Source organism: Crinia signifera, chromosome 1 (genome assembly GCF_055691185.1).
Source record: "Crinia signifera chromosome 1, ASM5569118v1, whole genome shotgun sequence".
Lineage (NCBI taxonomy): Eukaryota > Metazoa > Chordata > Amphibia > Anura > Myobatrachidae > Crinia > Crinia signifera.
The window spans coordinates 125470906-125487149 of record NC_139217.1 but is presented as its reverse complement, the minus strand read 5'-3'; the positions used below and the strand labels follow the sequence as shown (position 1 = coordinate 125487149).

General features: G+C 43.3%; 1 protein-coding gene across 3 annotated transcripts in view; it reads left to right on the top strand.

The window, feature by feature from the left end:
- LOC146060135 (putative ATP-dependent RNA helicase DDX60) overlaps positions 1 to 16244 on the top strand; it is a 215099-nt gene that overhangs the window by 123865 nt on the left and 74990 nt on the right. For all 3 annotated transcript variants that reach the window (XM_083173076.1, XM_083173067.1, XM_083173058.1), the window contains 2 exons: positions 422 to 577; positions 9607 to 9736. In XM_083173076.1, coding sequence (XP_083029202.1) covers positions 422 to 577; positions 9607 to 9736 — 286 coding nt within the window. The remainder of the gene's footprint in view (positions 1 to 421; positions 578 to 9606; positions 9737 to 16244) is intronic.

The following is a 16244-nucleotide window of genomic DNA, read 5'->3' as shown; positions in this document are numbered from 1 at the left end:
CATATAAGGAAGATATATATTTTCTACAAAAATGCAGATAAATGGCAAAACGTACTTCATACAGCTAATTTCATACATAGGCAATGATATCACAGACAACAGCAAGATATTTGCACCTTATTTAATTTATCCTACCACAATATAATGTAGAGCAGCTTTCTCATCCACTTACAGAGAGGAGTGAGGGCTGGTATTTTTATAGGAAGAGGGCGGTGACTGACTTCCGGTTTTAACATTAGAAGTAAAAAGGAATTTTTGGCAGGCAGCAATATTCATAATCATTCCTATATATAATCCCTGATGAGTGGTCCACACACCGATAAAACCGGGGTCTCCTTGTATTGTACTGTTATTTACAAAACTAGAGAGATGATCAAATTGTTTCATATGATCTTGTCTTTAAATCATAATCTCATTTTAGATTTACAAGAAATGATGTGGAAAATTTGGCCTTCGCGGTAGGAAACCATTTGCATAAAAAGTGGAGCAAGAAAGTAGCTGAAAAAACATGTAAATATGATGAGAAAGAGATCCAGAAGCTTCAAGAAAAAGCGGACAAATTAAAAAAGAGCCTTGAGTAAGTATTGTATAATGAAACAGGAGGATTCAATGTCATGAACTGTAATTTTGAATGTATTATAAATTATAAATATATTATAAATATAACAACTTAAAACTAAATTGTCACCTACACATAATGGGGCAGTGCTATTGTGAATTAGAAGAATGTTCAGCCTATAAATTTTCTGAGAACTAGTGCCATCACTGAGGCATATATTAATGTTTCAATTTTCTAGTGAATATATAAGGTTAAATTCACATGAATATTGGATCATCTAGTACTTATGTATTAAATGGATTACTTCAATTAATTACTGTACTTGCCAATTGACTTCTTCATCATGGTCAACTGAATGGTTAGCTGACCCAAGCATTATCATCATGATGAAGATACAGGACTAAATGGAAAATACATTTTTTTAAATAAAAAGGGTATAAATGGCCATTCTGCAACATCAATTACCAGGGAAACTTTTTTTTTTTTTTAAAGAATTATCAGTCTAAATTCAACTTGTGGATAGGTTATTGAAGGAAGTCACTTTCCTTCCATAATTGTTCAACTACTTTCCTAGGTTCAACTACGGCGAATCTTAAGGGAGCCAGGGGACGGCGGCAGGCAGGGAGATGGAAGTCTCCCTGCCTGCCCCAGAATGTATGTGGAGAGAAGGAGGGCTCCCCGGGACCCAGGCAGCACAAGGGGTGCTATAAGCACATGAATAAAAATAGCATGCCCATTCACGGAATAAAAGTCCTGATTTTTTTACACTAAATGTAAAAAAAAACAACAACATTATTTTAAAAGTTCACATTCCACTTCACCGTGAAAAGATGGCAATTTGCTACACGGCGACACACAGCGAAAATTACTTAGAAAGATGGCGAAAAGTGCACGTTGAATAGGGTGATTCACTTTCTGACACAAAAAATCACCTTCCAATGTGAAAATAGCACAAATTTGCCATGAAACATGGCGAATTGGCCTCATTGAATACGGCCCTTTGTCTCAATTCAATTAATTTTCTGATATTTTCTCAAAGAAAAAATGCTGACTTCCTACCACCCCATCACCCTTATGCCTGTGCCATTGAGTTACTTCCAAGTGTCTGGTTGCCTAAGAGTCAGTTATACACCTTGCCCATCCCTGAGCCTCAGGCTGTGGAGGAGTAGATACACAAGATAACTTACAAAAAGAGTTTATTAAACTATTGAAGTCCCTGGTAGTGCCAGGATTCATCTTTGTGTTTAAAAAGATTGAGGTCTTAGGCTCTGCATTTATTTTAGAGATCTGAATAAATTATTGTTAAGAAGTCCTATCCATTACCATTAATCTCTGACTTATTCATTTAGCTGAGGGTGCAGTGGTTTTCTCTAAGTTAGACCACAGAGCAGGTCATATCTCATCTATATATGTCTAGTGTCTGTGTGTCACTGAAACACTGTTATTTGTTGGCAGCAAGTGAAACTACATCTAGCTTTTGAAGCATTTGTTTTGAGCCAGCTTACTAGTAGTGTAGGGGCATCATATTAACCCCTTGAGTGGTGGGTTTTGCAGGGGCAGGGCAAACCTATCAGGGCAGGTTTGTCCTGCCCCAGGAAAACCCACCACAGATCACAGGAGCCCCCCCCTCCTTCCCTGCCACCGGAGCTTCCCTGCCGCCTGTCAGTCATCACTGACCACACATGCACCAGGCTCGGGGATGTTTTGCGGTGGCTTGGGAGGACTCGGGTGCCTGAACTCTCCCGAGTCCCCCCGAGCAGCCCCGAACATCCACGAGCCTGCCGCCTACGTCACTGCAGGAAACTACATGGCGGCTGGGGAAGAGGGGGCATACGATCGCCAGAGCAAAGGTAATGGTGCGCACCTATTACACATTAGCGGTATGCTGGAAATTTTCTGGGACAGCCCGCTGCGGCAGCACAGCTGAGCTTGGAAAATTTCCGGGCATACCACCCAAGCGGTTAAAGAGGCTAGAAGGTTCAATCAGAGACAGGCACACTGGTCATTATTCTTTAATAGGTTTAATTTTTTTAATTATGTTTTGGCCTGGATCTAAAAACATCAAGGCGGATGCCCTGTCACATAGTTTTCTCTGTAAACATGCAGATGAACCTACAGGTACTCAGTTGCCCGTTATTCCAGCTACTTGCATTCATGCTGGTCTTACCCAAGAGATATCTTTTCTACTCAGAGATGCAGTCTCAGGCCATTCTTCATGAAAATGAGACTGCTGGTCACCCAAGGATGTCCAAAACAATGGAACTTTTATCCAGAGTTGTCTGGTGGACTACCCTCATTAAATACATTAAAGACTTTGTCCGTGGATGTCAAGTTTTTGCTCAGAACAAGGCAGCACATGCTTTTCCAGTGGATCATCTAATTTCCTTAGCTATACCAATCAAGCTGTGGACCCATATTACCATAGATTTTGTAGTGGGTTTGCCCATGTCTGCTGGTTATGATACTCTCTGTGTGGCAGTAGACAGATTTAGTACAAAAATAGAGCAGTTTTGGTTAGGTACTGCGCTGCGGATGGTCTGACCTTTTCTTTAATCCTCTAAACAGATATTTAGCACAGACTATTAAACCCCTCTAAATGCTGCTGTTCTGTGGGGGATAGCTCGATTCCCCGAATTAATTACCAGAAAGAAACAAAATAGAACTGCGCCATAAAGGGGGAAAATAGTACATGCAGTTTATTTATGTACTTGATAAAAAACACATATAAAGCATAAAATATTATAACACAATTTTAAGAAAAATTAATATACTTAATATTACATGAAAAATATATATGAGGGAAAAATAAAAAAATAAAAAATAAGAAGTTATTATTGCACAACCGGTCGTGTCGGGTTAATGAGTTAAAACCAATATAGATTTGCTTCCCTTTTTTTTTTTAGCTTGTTGCGGTCATATTAGTATATTAGTTGTAGTTAGATTGTTGGTTACGTAACAGTCTTTGTTGTGAGTTAGTGAATGTAACTGTCCAGGTTTTATGTCTGGCCAGACAATATTATTTCGGGGTACCTTACAGCTGCCACCTGTAATTCCTCCGGGCTCCCAGTGGATGGTGCCGAATCACCTTGTAGTCCAACTTTGTCTGGAGTCCCCTTTGGGCTGGTGGTCTGGATGTACAGCAGCGTGGTATCCCCTGTGGTGCAAAAAAGGTTATTCAGTGATCCAACGCGTTTCCCCGCCTCCGATAACGGTCTCAGCGGCTTTTTCAAGGAAAGAGAAAAAGGAAGAGTCGCAAGATTTAGTACAAAAGTTCAAAGGTTTAGTTCAATGATGGCGCTGATACTACACCAGTGCAGCCCACCTCACACACAAGACCTTCAACACAGGCCTAAAATCAAATGGGTTACAAGAAAGGGATTTGTGTATATGGGCGCTTAGGTGATACAAATGAATAGAGATAAAATACATACAAATTAATGTAGAATCCGCCTGTTTGATTCAGGGTCTAATTAAAAGACCTTTCACCTGATGAGACATAAACCAGAACAAAAACTTAGTGCAATTCTGTTGGGCAAATATAACAATTTATTCGTCTCACAGGACACTTACAAACAAACAGATATAAAAGGCATGTAACCACCGACTGTGGTAGTAAAATCCTTCAATACCGAGGTGTTACCATCCGCAACAAGTCCCAGATTGGAATTAGGGATAGTGAGGGAGAGGGTGCCGGCTCCACTTTCCTCCACAGATGCTGTGCTTTAGGATTTTTTCCTCAGTACAAGGCTCCAATGTCACCAGCCTGATGCATTTCGGACCTTCCTAGTCCTTCGTCAGAGGCTTGGTGACAGACTGTAGCTAATCTCTGGAAGGAGTTACACAGGCAAAGCTCCGGCTGGTGCGTTCCAAAGGGTAGGTCCGGTCTGTGCCGCACTGACGAAGGACTAGGAAGGACCGAAATGCATCAGGCTGGTGACATTGGAGCCTTGTACTGAGGAAAAAATCCTAAAGCACAGCATCTGTGGAGGAAAGTGGAGCCGGCTAGGAGTGTGTTAGAGAATCGCCCCCTGAGTATGAATGACACATTCTAACATTATGGTGAAGGCTATAACAAATTAGGCATAATTGAGCATATACATAGACCACACATCACACACACAGTACACCAGATATGCACACATAGCATACAACACACACATATATACGTAGCGCACCTCACATTGGACAGATACACACAACACAACACAACACACATACAGTAACACACCACATGCACTACAACAAACACACAGAACACACACACACATAACACACCACATGCAGTACAACACAAACCCAAAAACAGTACAACAAACACACAGAACACACACACACACTGAAACATTGCACAGATACTGAAACAAACAGAACACACACCTAAACATTGCCAGTATATGCACAGCGCACCACACACACATATGCAGTCTACGTAGCACACCTCACACACTTACACATTGGACAGATACACACAACAAAACACACACATAACACACCACTCACAGTACAACACACACTCACATTCACTACAACACACACCCAAAAACAGTACAACACACAAAACACATACACACTTAAACATTGCACAGATACACACAGCAAACTACACACTCATATATACGTAGTACACCTTACACACTTACACATTGAACAGATACACACAACACAACACACACAAACACACATAACACACCTCTAACAGTACAATACACACCCACATTCACTACACCCCCCCCCCCAAAAAAAAAAAAGAGTACAACAGACACAATACACACACACTTAAACATTGCACAGGTACACACAACACACTACACATAGGCTCTTATTCAGATCTGATCGCAGTACAAATGTGTTCTCAAAATGGGCAAAACCATGTGCACTGCAGGTGGGGCAGATGTAACATGTGCAGAGAGAGTTAGATTTGGGGGGAGTTATTTTGTTTCTGTGCAGGGTAAATACTGGCTGCATTATTTATACACTGCCATTTAGATTTCAGTTTAAACTCACCCCACCCAAATGTAACTCTCTCTGCACATGTTACATCTGCCCCACCTGCAGTGCACATGGTTTTGCCCATTTTGAGACCAAATTTGCACTGCGATCAGATCTGAATAAGGGCCATACTGTATATACGTAGTGCACCTCACTCACTTATGCATTGGACAGATACATACAGTATAACACAACACACACACACATACAAACACATACACTACAAAACACACACAAATACACAGAACAAATAAAAAATAATTGCATCATAGCATACCCTCCAACTGTACCGAATTTGCTGTTTTTTAACAGTTTGTATCGGCAAATCGAAACTGTACCAAATGTACAGTTTTTTTTCTTTTTTTCCCTATATCCATCTCTCCAGTCCTCCAGGCTGTCACTAGGCTCCCCGGCTGGCGACACTGAGAAATCTTTATCCTGGCCAATGTACCCATTGATAAATACAAAGTGGGTACACTACGATCACCCTGTTAGTCAGTTGGATGTTAGGTGCTGCTCTGCCTTAAGGGTGTCCCAGACCCTTTTGGTTCATAGATAATGTTTGGTCGATGGGCATGAGCGCTTCCTGCATTTGTTTGAATGTTATGAGTGTAAGAAGTTGAAGAATAAGGGCCAGATTCTCTAAGCTTCAAAAGTGATAAAATGGAGAGTGATAAACAGCCAGCCAATCAGCTCCTGTCTGACATTTTTCAAACACAGTCTGTGACATGACAGGTAGGAGTTGATTGGCTGGCTGTTTATCACTCTCCAGTTTATCACTTTTGAAGCTTAGAGAATCTAGCCCTAAGACTGATATGAAGATTTGTAATGTTAAAGTGTACAATTTACTCAATAAATCGTGAAAAAAATATAGGTGTACATAGAAATACAATCAAGAAATGAAAGTAGAATTTAAAAAAAAGTTCTGATTCAAATTGATAATTGTTTAGATGGGGGTGGGTTGCGAAACAAATCTATAGGTGGGTGTGTTGATATTGGGGCTTAACTGGTGTTTGGTACACATACAGGGGGTTCCCAATTTTAACCGTCACAGTGTCACCGTACGGGGATTCCCAAATGGGGTTCAGGTGGTCTTTTAGGGACCCCTTTACAATCCTGTAGGTCTCTTCTCCTGGTCTCTTTTGCAACCCACCCCCATCCAAACAATTATCAATTTGAATCAGAACTTATTTTTTAACCCTACTTTCATTTCTTGATTGTATTTCTATGTATACCTATGTTTTTTTCACGATTTATTGAGTAAATTGTACACTTTAACGTGACAAATTTTCATCTCAGTCTTATTCTTCTACTTCTTACATTCAAACAAATACAGGCACCGCTCATGCCCATCTACCAAACATTTTCAATGAACCCGTTGATGCTTGCAATGGCTGGATCAGGGGATTGGCCCGGCAGGTGTAGGAAAGAATTTGGTCCATTGCACCGATCCATTGGTGCATTGCGGTCTGGGTAGCATGCGTCGCGCCATGATGTCACGTGGTTCTCACACTCAGGGGCTGCCCCACTGTTTGGTAGAGACGCTCGGTGCATGCGCTTTTCAGATCTCCAGACATCAGAGACTGCTGCAGGAACTCTGTGGTGGAAGTGGTGGGGAGAGCTGCAGTTGCAGTGAGTTCCTCTGGGGGTGTTGACCAGGTCTTGATTCCTGTCAGGGTACACATGGTGATGTCAAGGTGTGCCCACTTGTGTACCTACCCCTGATAATACAAGGCCAGTATTTAAAGATGGTCGCTGCAGTAACCTCAAGTCCACCTTATTCTCTGATACTCGGTCATGATTTTCCATTGCTTCATAAGATGTTACGTGGCATGTCGATAACACACAGCTAGAAGCTGAAGCTGGGGTAGGCATTTAGTGGAGGAGAAACTCTCCAATGCATTACATGCTTGTTGCCAGGGGTGTTACAATGAGCATGTTGCCAGGTGTGGTCTATGCCAGTAGATAGACAGTGTCTAGATCAGGCATGTCCAAACTATGGCCCTCCAGCTGTTGTGAAACTATAAGCCCCATCATGCCGTGCCACAGTTTTGCTATTAGGGATTGCTAAAACTATGGCAAGGCATGCTGGGATGTGTAGTTTCACAACAGAGGGCCACCATTTGGACATGCTTGGGCTAGATAGACAGTCAATAGGTCTACCCCAAAAGGTTGACACACAATAGGTCTATATTGTCAAAAGATCAAAAGCGTTAAGGTTTGACATGGGAAAGGTCGACATGGTTAAGATCGACAGGGTCAAAATGCCAATATGAAAAAGGTAGACCTGAAAAGGTTGACATGAGTGTTTAAAAAAGTTTTGGTGTCAATGTAGACACCAGTTAGTGTAACGCGTACCCTCGCATGGCTTGCTTTACTGGTCATGCTTCTGGCTCGGTGCCTTGCTACGCTTGGCACACTATTATATTCTACCTCTGTGTCAACATGGATATTGAAGTAAGAACAAGCCAATTGGAAAAAAAAACCTCATGACCATGCCGACCTATTTCATGTCAACCTCTTGAACCTGTTGACCTGAGCATCGCTCAGAATGCTCAACAAAATCTCCCCAATTTCCCTCTTCATTCCCTCTCCCTTCTTCTTCCATTTTCACCTATACCTTCTCACTCCCTCTCTTTTCTCTCACACACAAACACACACACACACACACAAACACACACACACTCTCATCCCTATTCATTATCTCTCCCCCTTCCAACTCAGTTCCACCCCACTTTAAGCCTGGCTGAGAGGCATTAATGTACACAGCATTACTGGCCCACAGCAGTAAAATACAAATCAACGATATAAGTATACAGTCATTTAGATTATTGCATGAAGTTAAAGATGTTTGAGCCTAAGGCACACAGCAAATTATGTGCTCATTAACACTTTGCATTAAAAATACTTGCCTACTTTTTCGGTATCATCTCTGGAGGCCGAGATGAAGCCAGATGTCATCAAGCTCCACCCCCCCCCAGTGCAACAAATACTGCGGATTTACGAGGATAGTGCAGGGCTAAAATGATGCAATTTACATAATTTTAACCCTGCCACCTCCCGAAGAGTGCGAATCTCGGGATTTAACTGGGGTGGTGGTGGGAGATGCGGTGAGATCCGGGGGAATGCAGGAGGCATGCTCACCTTTCCGGGGGGGGGGGACCCGATTTGCAGGAGACTCCAAGCCTTTCTGGAAGTATAAGCAAGTATGCAGTAAAAGTCATATTTTAAAGACTGTTTAAAAAATAAAAATATAAAATAACAAGTATATGCTATAAAACCTTGCATTTCGGATTGAGAGCGATGCTACTGCAGCAGTGCCTTTATACCCTGCATGCTCATTTACTCAATGTACAGTCAATGTAAGCGCACACCAGCTGGTCAATGGAGTGTTCTTCTTTGTTCCACCTGATGGCAGATGCTGTCTGTGCAATTCAGGTCTTTTTAAAGTAGAATGCAACATGAACAGAACACTATGAACATACATTCATTAGACATTTGTGTATTTATGATTTACAGTTTTGCTATGATTTGCTACCAGTGTTAACAATAATATAGTAAGGTAGTTTGTCATGTAAACCAATAATTTTAAAGCTCTAAATGCAAAAATATATGCATTTAGGTCAGGGCTGGGCAACACCGGCCCTCCAGATGTTAGTGAACTACACATCCCAGGATGCTTTGCATTAGTTTTGCTATGTGGCCATGCTGAAACTGATGCAAGGCATGCTGGGATGTGTAGTTCATCAACATCTGGAGGGCCGGTGTTGCCCAGCCCTTATTTAGGTCATGGTTGCCTACCTGACCCTCTCCTTCAGGGAGAAAATGCTCTGTTCCTGGACCTCCCGGGTAATGTAGGACTGCCATCACCTGTGGTGAGTTAGGTAATTGATTAGAAAGGTGTTTCACCACAGGTGATGGCAATCCTATATTACCAGGGAAGCCCAGGAACAGCGCATTTTCTCCCTGAAGGAGAGGGTCAGGTAGGCAACCATGATTTAGGTACTGAACAACCCCCTTAATCCATTAATGTCTGCTTGTTACATTGTTATCAACAGAAAATCAAGCAACGCTGAGTCATTTGTGATCAACAATGCCAATTATGACAGTATAAATCAAAGAATTAAGGAGCTCTCTGAATTGCCACCAGACTGTACATATGCTGATAAACAAGCTGTGGACGGAGAGGTAAGGCGATTTGCTCCATTCATATAAGTAACATTTTTTACATTTTAATGTTTATTCCTTTCCTCCCTACCCCATATAGATAAATTGTTCTCTGTATTTATTGACCATTTTCTTTTAAAAATATGTTGACATATTATCATACCTGAAAGGAAGGTTTGTGAACCTGCACAAGATTATGCAATGAAAACGGATAATATGGAATCAACAATTCCTATGCAAATGAATAATGAGAGAAAGGATTTCTAGGATTTATATCAGGTGTTGTTGGTGCTCCCCAGGGTTTTACATGGAATATAAACAAAGGTTATTTTAGGACAGGTGCCTGAGAGGATAAAGTAAAACCTCTTTGTGGGGGCACGGTTGGAAAAATTGTATCGGTTTTTGTTAGTTTATAAAACTTAACTTTTAATAATATATTTATATAAAATTAGGGTGTCAAAAGAAATATTAAACAGCAGAAATTTGATGCACAAGAGTAAAAAGGCATTCACATGGGGTACATGGGGTAATGCCAGCCCCTTTTCTAAGAGATCTTACTTGTGTATGCACTGAAGCAATGTCAATGTGCGTCCCTGCTATGCTATCGCCCACAGGGAAAGTTAGTGTTTCAACTGGCTTTCCCTAGATCACATGGCTTTGCATATTAAAAATAATCAAAGCCCCGCTGAGCATGATCGCTCAGCACTTGCAATGGGTGTTGAGCGATTGTGCTGAAGCACGTCGCTTAACTATATAGCCGCATGTGTGCGGGGCTTAACGGTCTCTTGTCTCTGGCAAGAAGATAAATAAACAACAATATAAATACATCTAGTGTCCTTTTGACTTTGAGTTTTGCCAGTAGGTGAAAAAAATATCCACTTAGGTGGGTGTCCATGTCGACTTTGTTGACATTTAGGACGAAATACTTGAAAAACTCATGTCAACCTTTTGACTGGCGACCAATTGCTTGTGTCAACTTTCCGACTCTGTTGACCTTAGCCATGCCAACTTATTTCAGTGGTCAACCCAATGCATGTCGACCTTATTTGGGTTGACCCTATGACCCATACCCGTTTCTTCAGACATAGATATACAAAAATATGTAAATCCTTTTCTGGGCATGCACTGTATGCACAAACTCAGAATCGTGCCCATAGGCTGGCACAAGTGGGATAGGTGGACTGCATAGAGTTACAGAGCAGCCAATGCAGCCGACCTGCAGCCAATTTGTGTTTCGTAGTCAAAATCTGAAGCTGTGTACACACGGGGGCGATTTTGTGTAATATCGCAGGCAATATGGTCGCTGATAATCAGAGGGGCGGCCTCAGCCAATCAGAGGGATGTCCAGTGTTTCAGTCATCTGGTGCCGCTGCCGAGCCCCGCCGCCTGAAAGACCACTCCGGTCCCCGCTACACAGCCTCCATGCCTCCCAAGCATTAAGGTACCGGCTCCCCGCCAGCGCTCCAGTCCCCATCCCAGCCCCACTCCCCGAACACGCCGCTGATTGCATTCGAGCAATCGCATGTGGTTAAAAACCACATGTGATTGCTCATGTAATTCGATAAATATTATGTGCAGCTCATAATATTTATCGATGTGACATTCAACGGCGTGCCTGCGCATCGCATCAAATGTCTGCTTAAAAATGCATGCAATCATTCCAGTTATCGGCCAGATGTGGCCGAAATCGAATGATTGCATGCGATATCTCACAAATGTATGGACAGCATTAGTCTTCTACAGAGATTGCCCCCCAGTGATAAGATTGCTCTTAATATAGAGAGTGGCCTAACAGGATCAACATCTGACAAATTAAAAGCTCTGGGCAATGATGTCTTTGACCTTTTCACATGATCAGTTTGCGTTAAAAAATGTTCATATGAAACGCCTGCCAAAAAAACAGACAAATATGATGTTATATGCAGGGGATACGGTCATTAGGTCGACAAGCATTGAGTCTACACCATTAGGTCGACATGCAGATAGGTCTACACCATTAGGTCGACATGGGTCTAGGTCAACATGGGGCTAGGTTAACCGGTCATTAGGTCAACACAAGCATTAGGTTGACATAGGCAAGGTTGATAGTCAGAAGGTCAACATGGGGTTTTTGACTGATTTTTGAGCCGACAAGTGCCGACAGGCGGTATTTCATGCCCTACCATCCACTAGGGTGTGGTGGGAGAATAAAATAGTGTGCCGAGCGTAGCAAGGCACTGTGCCCAAAGCATGGCGGGTGCAGCAAGCCTAGCGAGGGGAGAGGTGCTACGTTTCAGTGTCAATGTCGACTATGTGTACACTTGGGTCAAAAAACAGTGAAAACCCCCATGTCTACATTTTGACTGTCAACCTTGCCCATTTCGACTTCATGCTTGTGTCGACCTGTTGACCTAGACCCATGTTGACCTTTCTGCATGTCCACCTAATGGTGACCAACTTCTTCTAGACCTAATGGTCCATACCCATATGCAGTTACACATCTTGAAAGCAAACTCTGTTGTATAGTCCAGTTACTGTGCCATGAAAGTGAACATTTTAAAGGCTATATAGTCTGCCTCTCACATTGGTTCCTACATAATTCCTTCAAAGCTTTCTTCGGGGGATAATGTTAAATGTAACTTTTTCAATATCCATAATACTGGGCCCATAGAGCTCCAAGTACCAGTATTACTACGTCTGCCACACCATACTTCACTCCACTGCTATCAGCACTGGAATCACCTATTCTGTGGGTTTCCATAGCCCAATGCTGATTGTGACATGACAAGTGGACTCCATGTTGGTCATCCAGACTTGCCTACTCTCCTGGAACTGGTAATTGCATATATTGTATATCCACCTCATTGTGCTGTTTTTATGAAAGTAAAGTTACTCTACTTGACCCTTTTTCCTTCAGTCCCTCTCTCCACACAAGTCAAGGATATGCAAAAATACTAGATCCTATCCTGGATATATTATACAAAACACAACTAATTTCAACACCACATGAAGTACTTGTGAAAGCATATCTATTCATGTTACAGTAGTTCATTTTCTCCCACATCCAGCAGGGGACACTGCCTTAAACCATGGGGATTGGGATGTGGTGTGGAGGAGCCGGCACTTTAAGAAAATTGACCAGCTGGCTACTTCCCCTCCCATTTCCCAGGCGGAAATCAAAAAGGCGGTGGAAGCCCTGCCATTTAATGGAGATATGTTATTTGGACCAGAACTGGATAAATTAATCTCTCAAGCTATGGGCGGCAAATTAACTTTCCTGCCGTCCCTGGTGCCAGCTTCGAACAGGCCTTATGGTGGGCCGTCCTTTTGGGCCTTTCGAGGTGCATCAGGAGGCAGAGGTAGAGGGGCATTCTCGGCCTTTAGAGGAAGATGTGGCAGAGGAGCAGCCACTTCTATCCCCACAGTATCTACAGCTCGCCGCCAGGAGCAGAAGCCCCCTGAAAAGCCTGTTGCACGACGGGCTCCCCCACCACCTGGGGAGTTCCCAGGTGGGTGCGAGGCTGTTGGCTTTTGCAGAGTCATGGCGACAGATTTGCACATATTTGTGGGCTTAGCAGGTGGTATCAAGAGGATACCAGCTGGAGTTCACAGCTTTTCCTCCAGGATTTTTTTTTACAATAGGGCGTCTGTCATTGGAGTCAAAACGGGAAGCTCTCTAGTCCTCAATACAAAGGCTATTGCAATTAGGAGTAATTGTAACAGTACCAGTGGAACAAAGAGGGTGAGGTTTTTATTCAAATATTTTTTTGGTGCCCAAACCAAATGGCATATTTTGTCCAATCCTCAATCTCAAAGGGTTAAATCACTTCATTGTTTACCGCAAATTCAGAATGGAGTCGGTACGTTCGGTGGTGGCAGGTCTCGAGCCAGAGGAATTTCTCATGTCTCTAGACATAAGAGACAAATATCTCCATGTTCCCATTTGGGAACCGCATCAGCAATTTCTTCGGTTCGCAGTGCAGAAGGCTCATTTTCAATTCCGAGCACTTCCTTTCGGTCTTTCATCAGCACCACAGATTTTTACCAAAATAATGGCATGCATAGTGGCAGCTTTACGCCAACAAGGGATCACCATCATCCCATATTTGGACGATCTCCTCCTCAAGGCCCCGTCCAATGAGAGGTTGATTTTGGATGCTTTCCACACATATCAGTTTCTGATCCAACATGGCTAGATGGTAAATTTTCCAAAATCACAGCTGGCCCAGAGACTCTTGTTCCTAGGGCTCCTGTTCGACACTTTCCAACAACGGATATATCTTCCTTTGGACAAGATTTTGTCCCTCCAAGCCTTGGTGAGGCAAGTGTTGGAGGGAAAACATCTGACAGTTCACCTCTGTGTAAGGTTATTGGGGAAGATGGTAGCCACCTTTGAAGCCCTTCAGTATGGGAGGTTCTGGTCCAGGACTTTTCAATTGGACATCCCAATGGTCGGAGTCTCACCTTCAAATGCACAAATGCATAAATCTGAAACCCAATGCAAGCCTGACTCTGCTGTGGTGACTTTGCACAGACCATCTCTGGGAAGGTCGTCGATTCGGTCTCATAGACTGGACATTAGTAACGACCAATACCAGCCCTCGAGGTTGGGGCGCAGTGACACTGGGACAATCATTTCAGGGACGTTAGTCTCAACAGGAGTCTCAGCTTCATATCGATCTGCTCGAGATAAGAGCCATTCTGTTGGTATTGCTTCAAGCATCACACCTGCTTCAAGGAAGTGCAATCCAGAAGTCCAGAAGTGTTCCACCAGTTGACACTCAGGTGGGGCATACCTCAGGTGGACCTGATGGCGTCCAGAAGGAACAACAAGCTGCCTCTATACTTTGCATGATCGAGAGACCCAGCGGCAGCAGCAACAGATGTTTTTTCAGTGGCGGTTCAGTCTGGCATATGCCTTTCCACCGTGTCCTCTTCTGCCTCGGCTTCTCAAGAGAATCAAGAGAGAATCAGCTGTGGTGATTCTGATTGCTCCAGATTGGCCGAGGAGGTCATGGTACACAGATATCCAACACTTATTGGTGGACTACCCTCAGGGCCGGTGCTAGGGGGTTGGGCGCCCTCCTGCAAACTATAAATTTGCGCCCACCCAAACTTTACAAAGGGAGGGGGTGGCCACACAATAATGCTCCCACTCCAAATTACACCACACTGTATCACAATCTTATTCACCTAACACAGCACCAGTGCCGTAACTAGCCATTTTGGTGCCATGTGAGAAAAAACAGGGACAGTGCGCGCCGAAGGACAGTGCGCAAAATTGTAGAAGCGTGGCTTCATTGGGAATTGGCGTGGTCACATAAAAGTACCAATAACACCATAATCCCCATAACACATTATGCTTCACACCTCAAAGCCTATAACATATTATAGTAACCACACACAGTAATTCACATTATTCGTAATGCCACACATCAATGGGCAGAACACCATAATGCCCATTACACATTATGCCACACACTGTAATTCCCCTTTAAATAATATGCCATGCACTATAATGCCCATATGATTGACACACATTATGCTACACATAATGCCCCGAGTACTACTGCATATGCCCACATTTGTAGCGTTGCTTATTCATAACATCCACACCAGTTGCGAAAAGTAGTTGCTCTGCTTACAAGTAGTGCCCACACCAGTTGCTGACAGTAGTACCTCTGCCTACATACGTGCCCACACCAGTTGCCGACATTAGTAGCGCTGCATATAGACGTGCCCACACCAGTTGCCGACCTTAGTAGCGCTGCCTATACACGTGCCCACACCAGTTGCCGACATTAGTAGTGCTGCCTATACATGTGCCCACACCAGTTGCCGACGTTAGTAGCGCTGCCTATATGTGATATGTCGGGGTCGTGGAGAAGGAGATTACCTTGCGTTGCTAGAGGCTCTCGATTCCACACCGATTCTTTGCTGAGGGGGTCGAGATCACACTCCACAGGAACCAAGACCAGGCGTTCAGCAGTACAACTACTTACGTTTTATTAAGTGCAAAGTGAAGCAAACAATTGTCATACATGTAACCAGCCTAAAATAGCTTAGCACTACAATGCTAATTTTACACCCGCCTAGCAGGTTACTACTTCACATGAGTATCCAAAAACCTCACGCTAGGTACGATACGGAACTCCCGCGTCACTGGAGAGTGGGAGCGTACATCCCGCAGACCGTCAACCAGGGTCAGTGGAGATAATGCCCTCACTCGGCAATATTAGTAATCTTATGTGGCCCTAGCCACCTACGCACACGTGATCAATAAGTACACGGCCTATAACACATACAAATTACCAACATTAATGGGTCATGCAATAAAAACATATCCTACTACTACTATCTGAAATGAGTCCCTCCTAGGTGTACACCTTGGGCTGATGCCCCTGGGCGAAGGGCGAATACTGTAACCTTAATAAAGGGTAGAAACTTTCTCCTGGCAATATGAACTCCTTCTTGGTAGAGTTAGTGATAGCAGTGTCTTTAGAATTCACAGTAGCCCCCCCCCAGCAAAGTATGCTGACTGGAGGCTAAC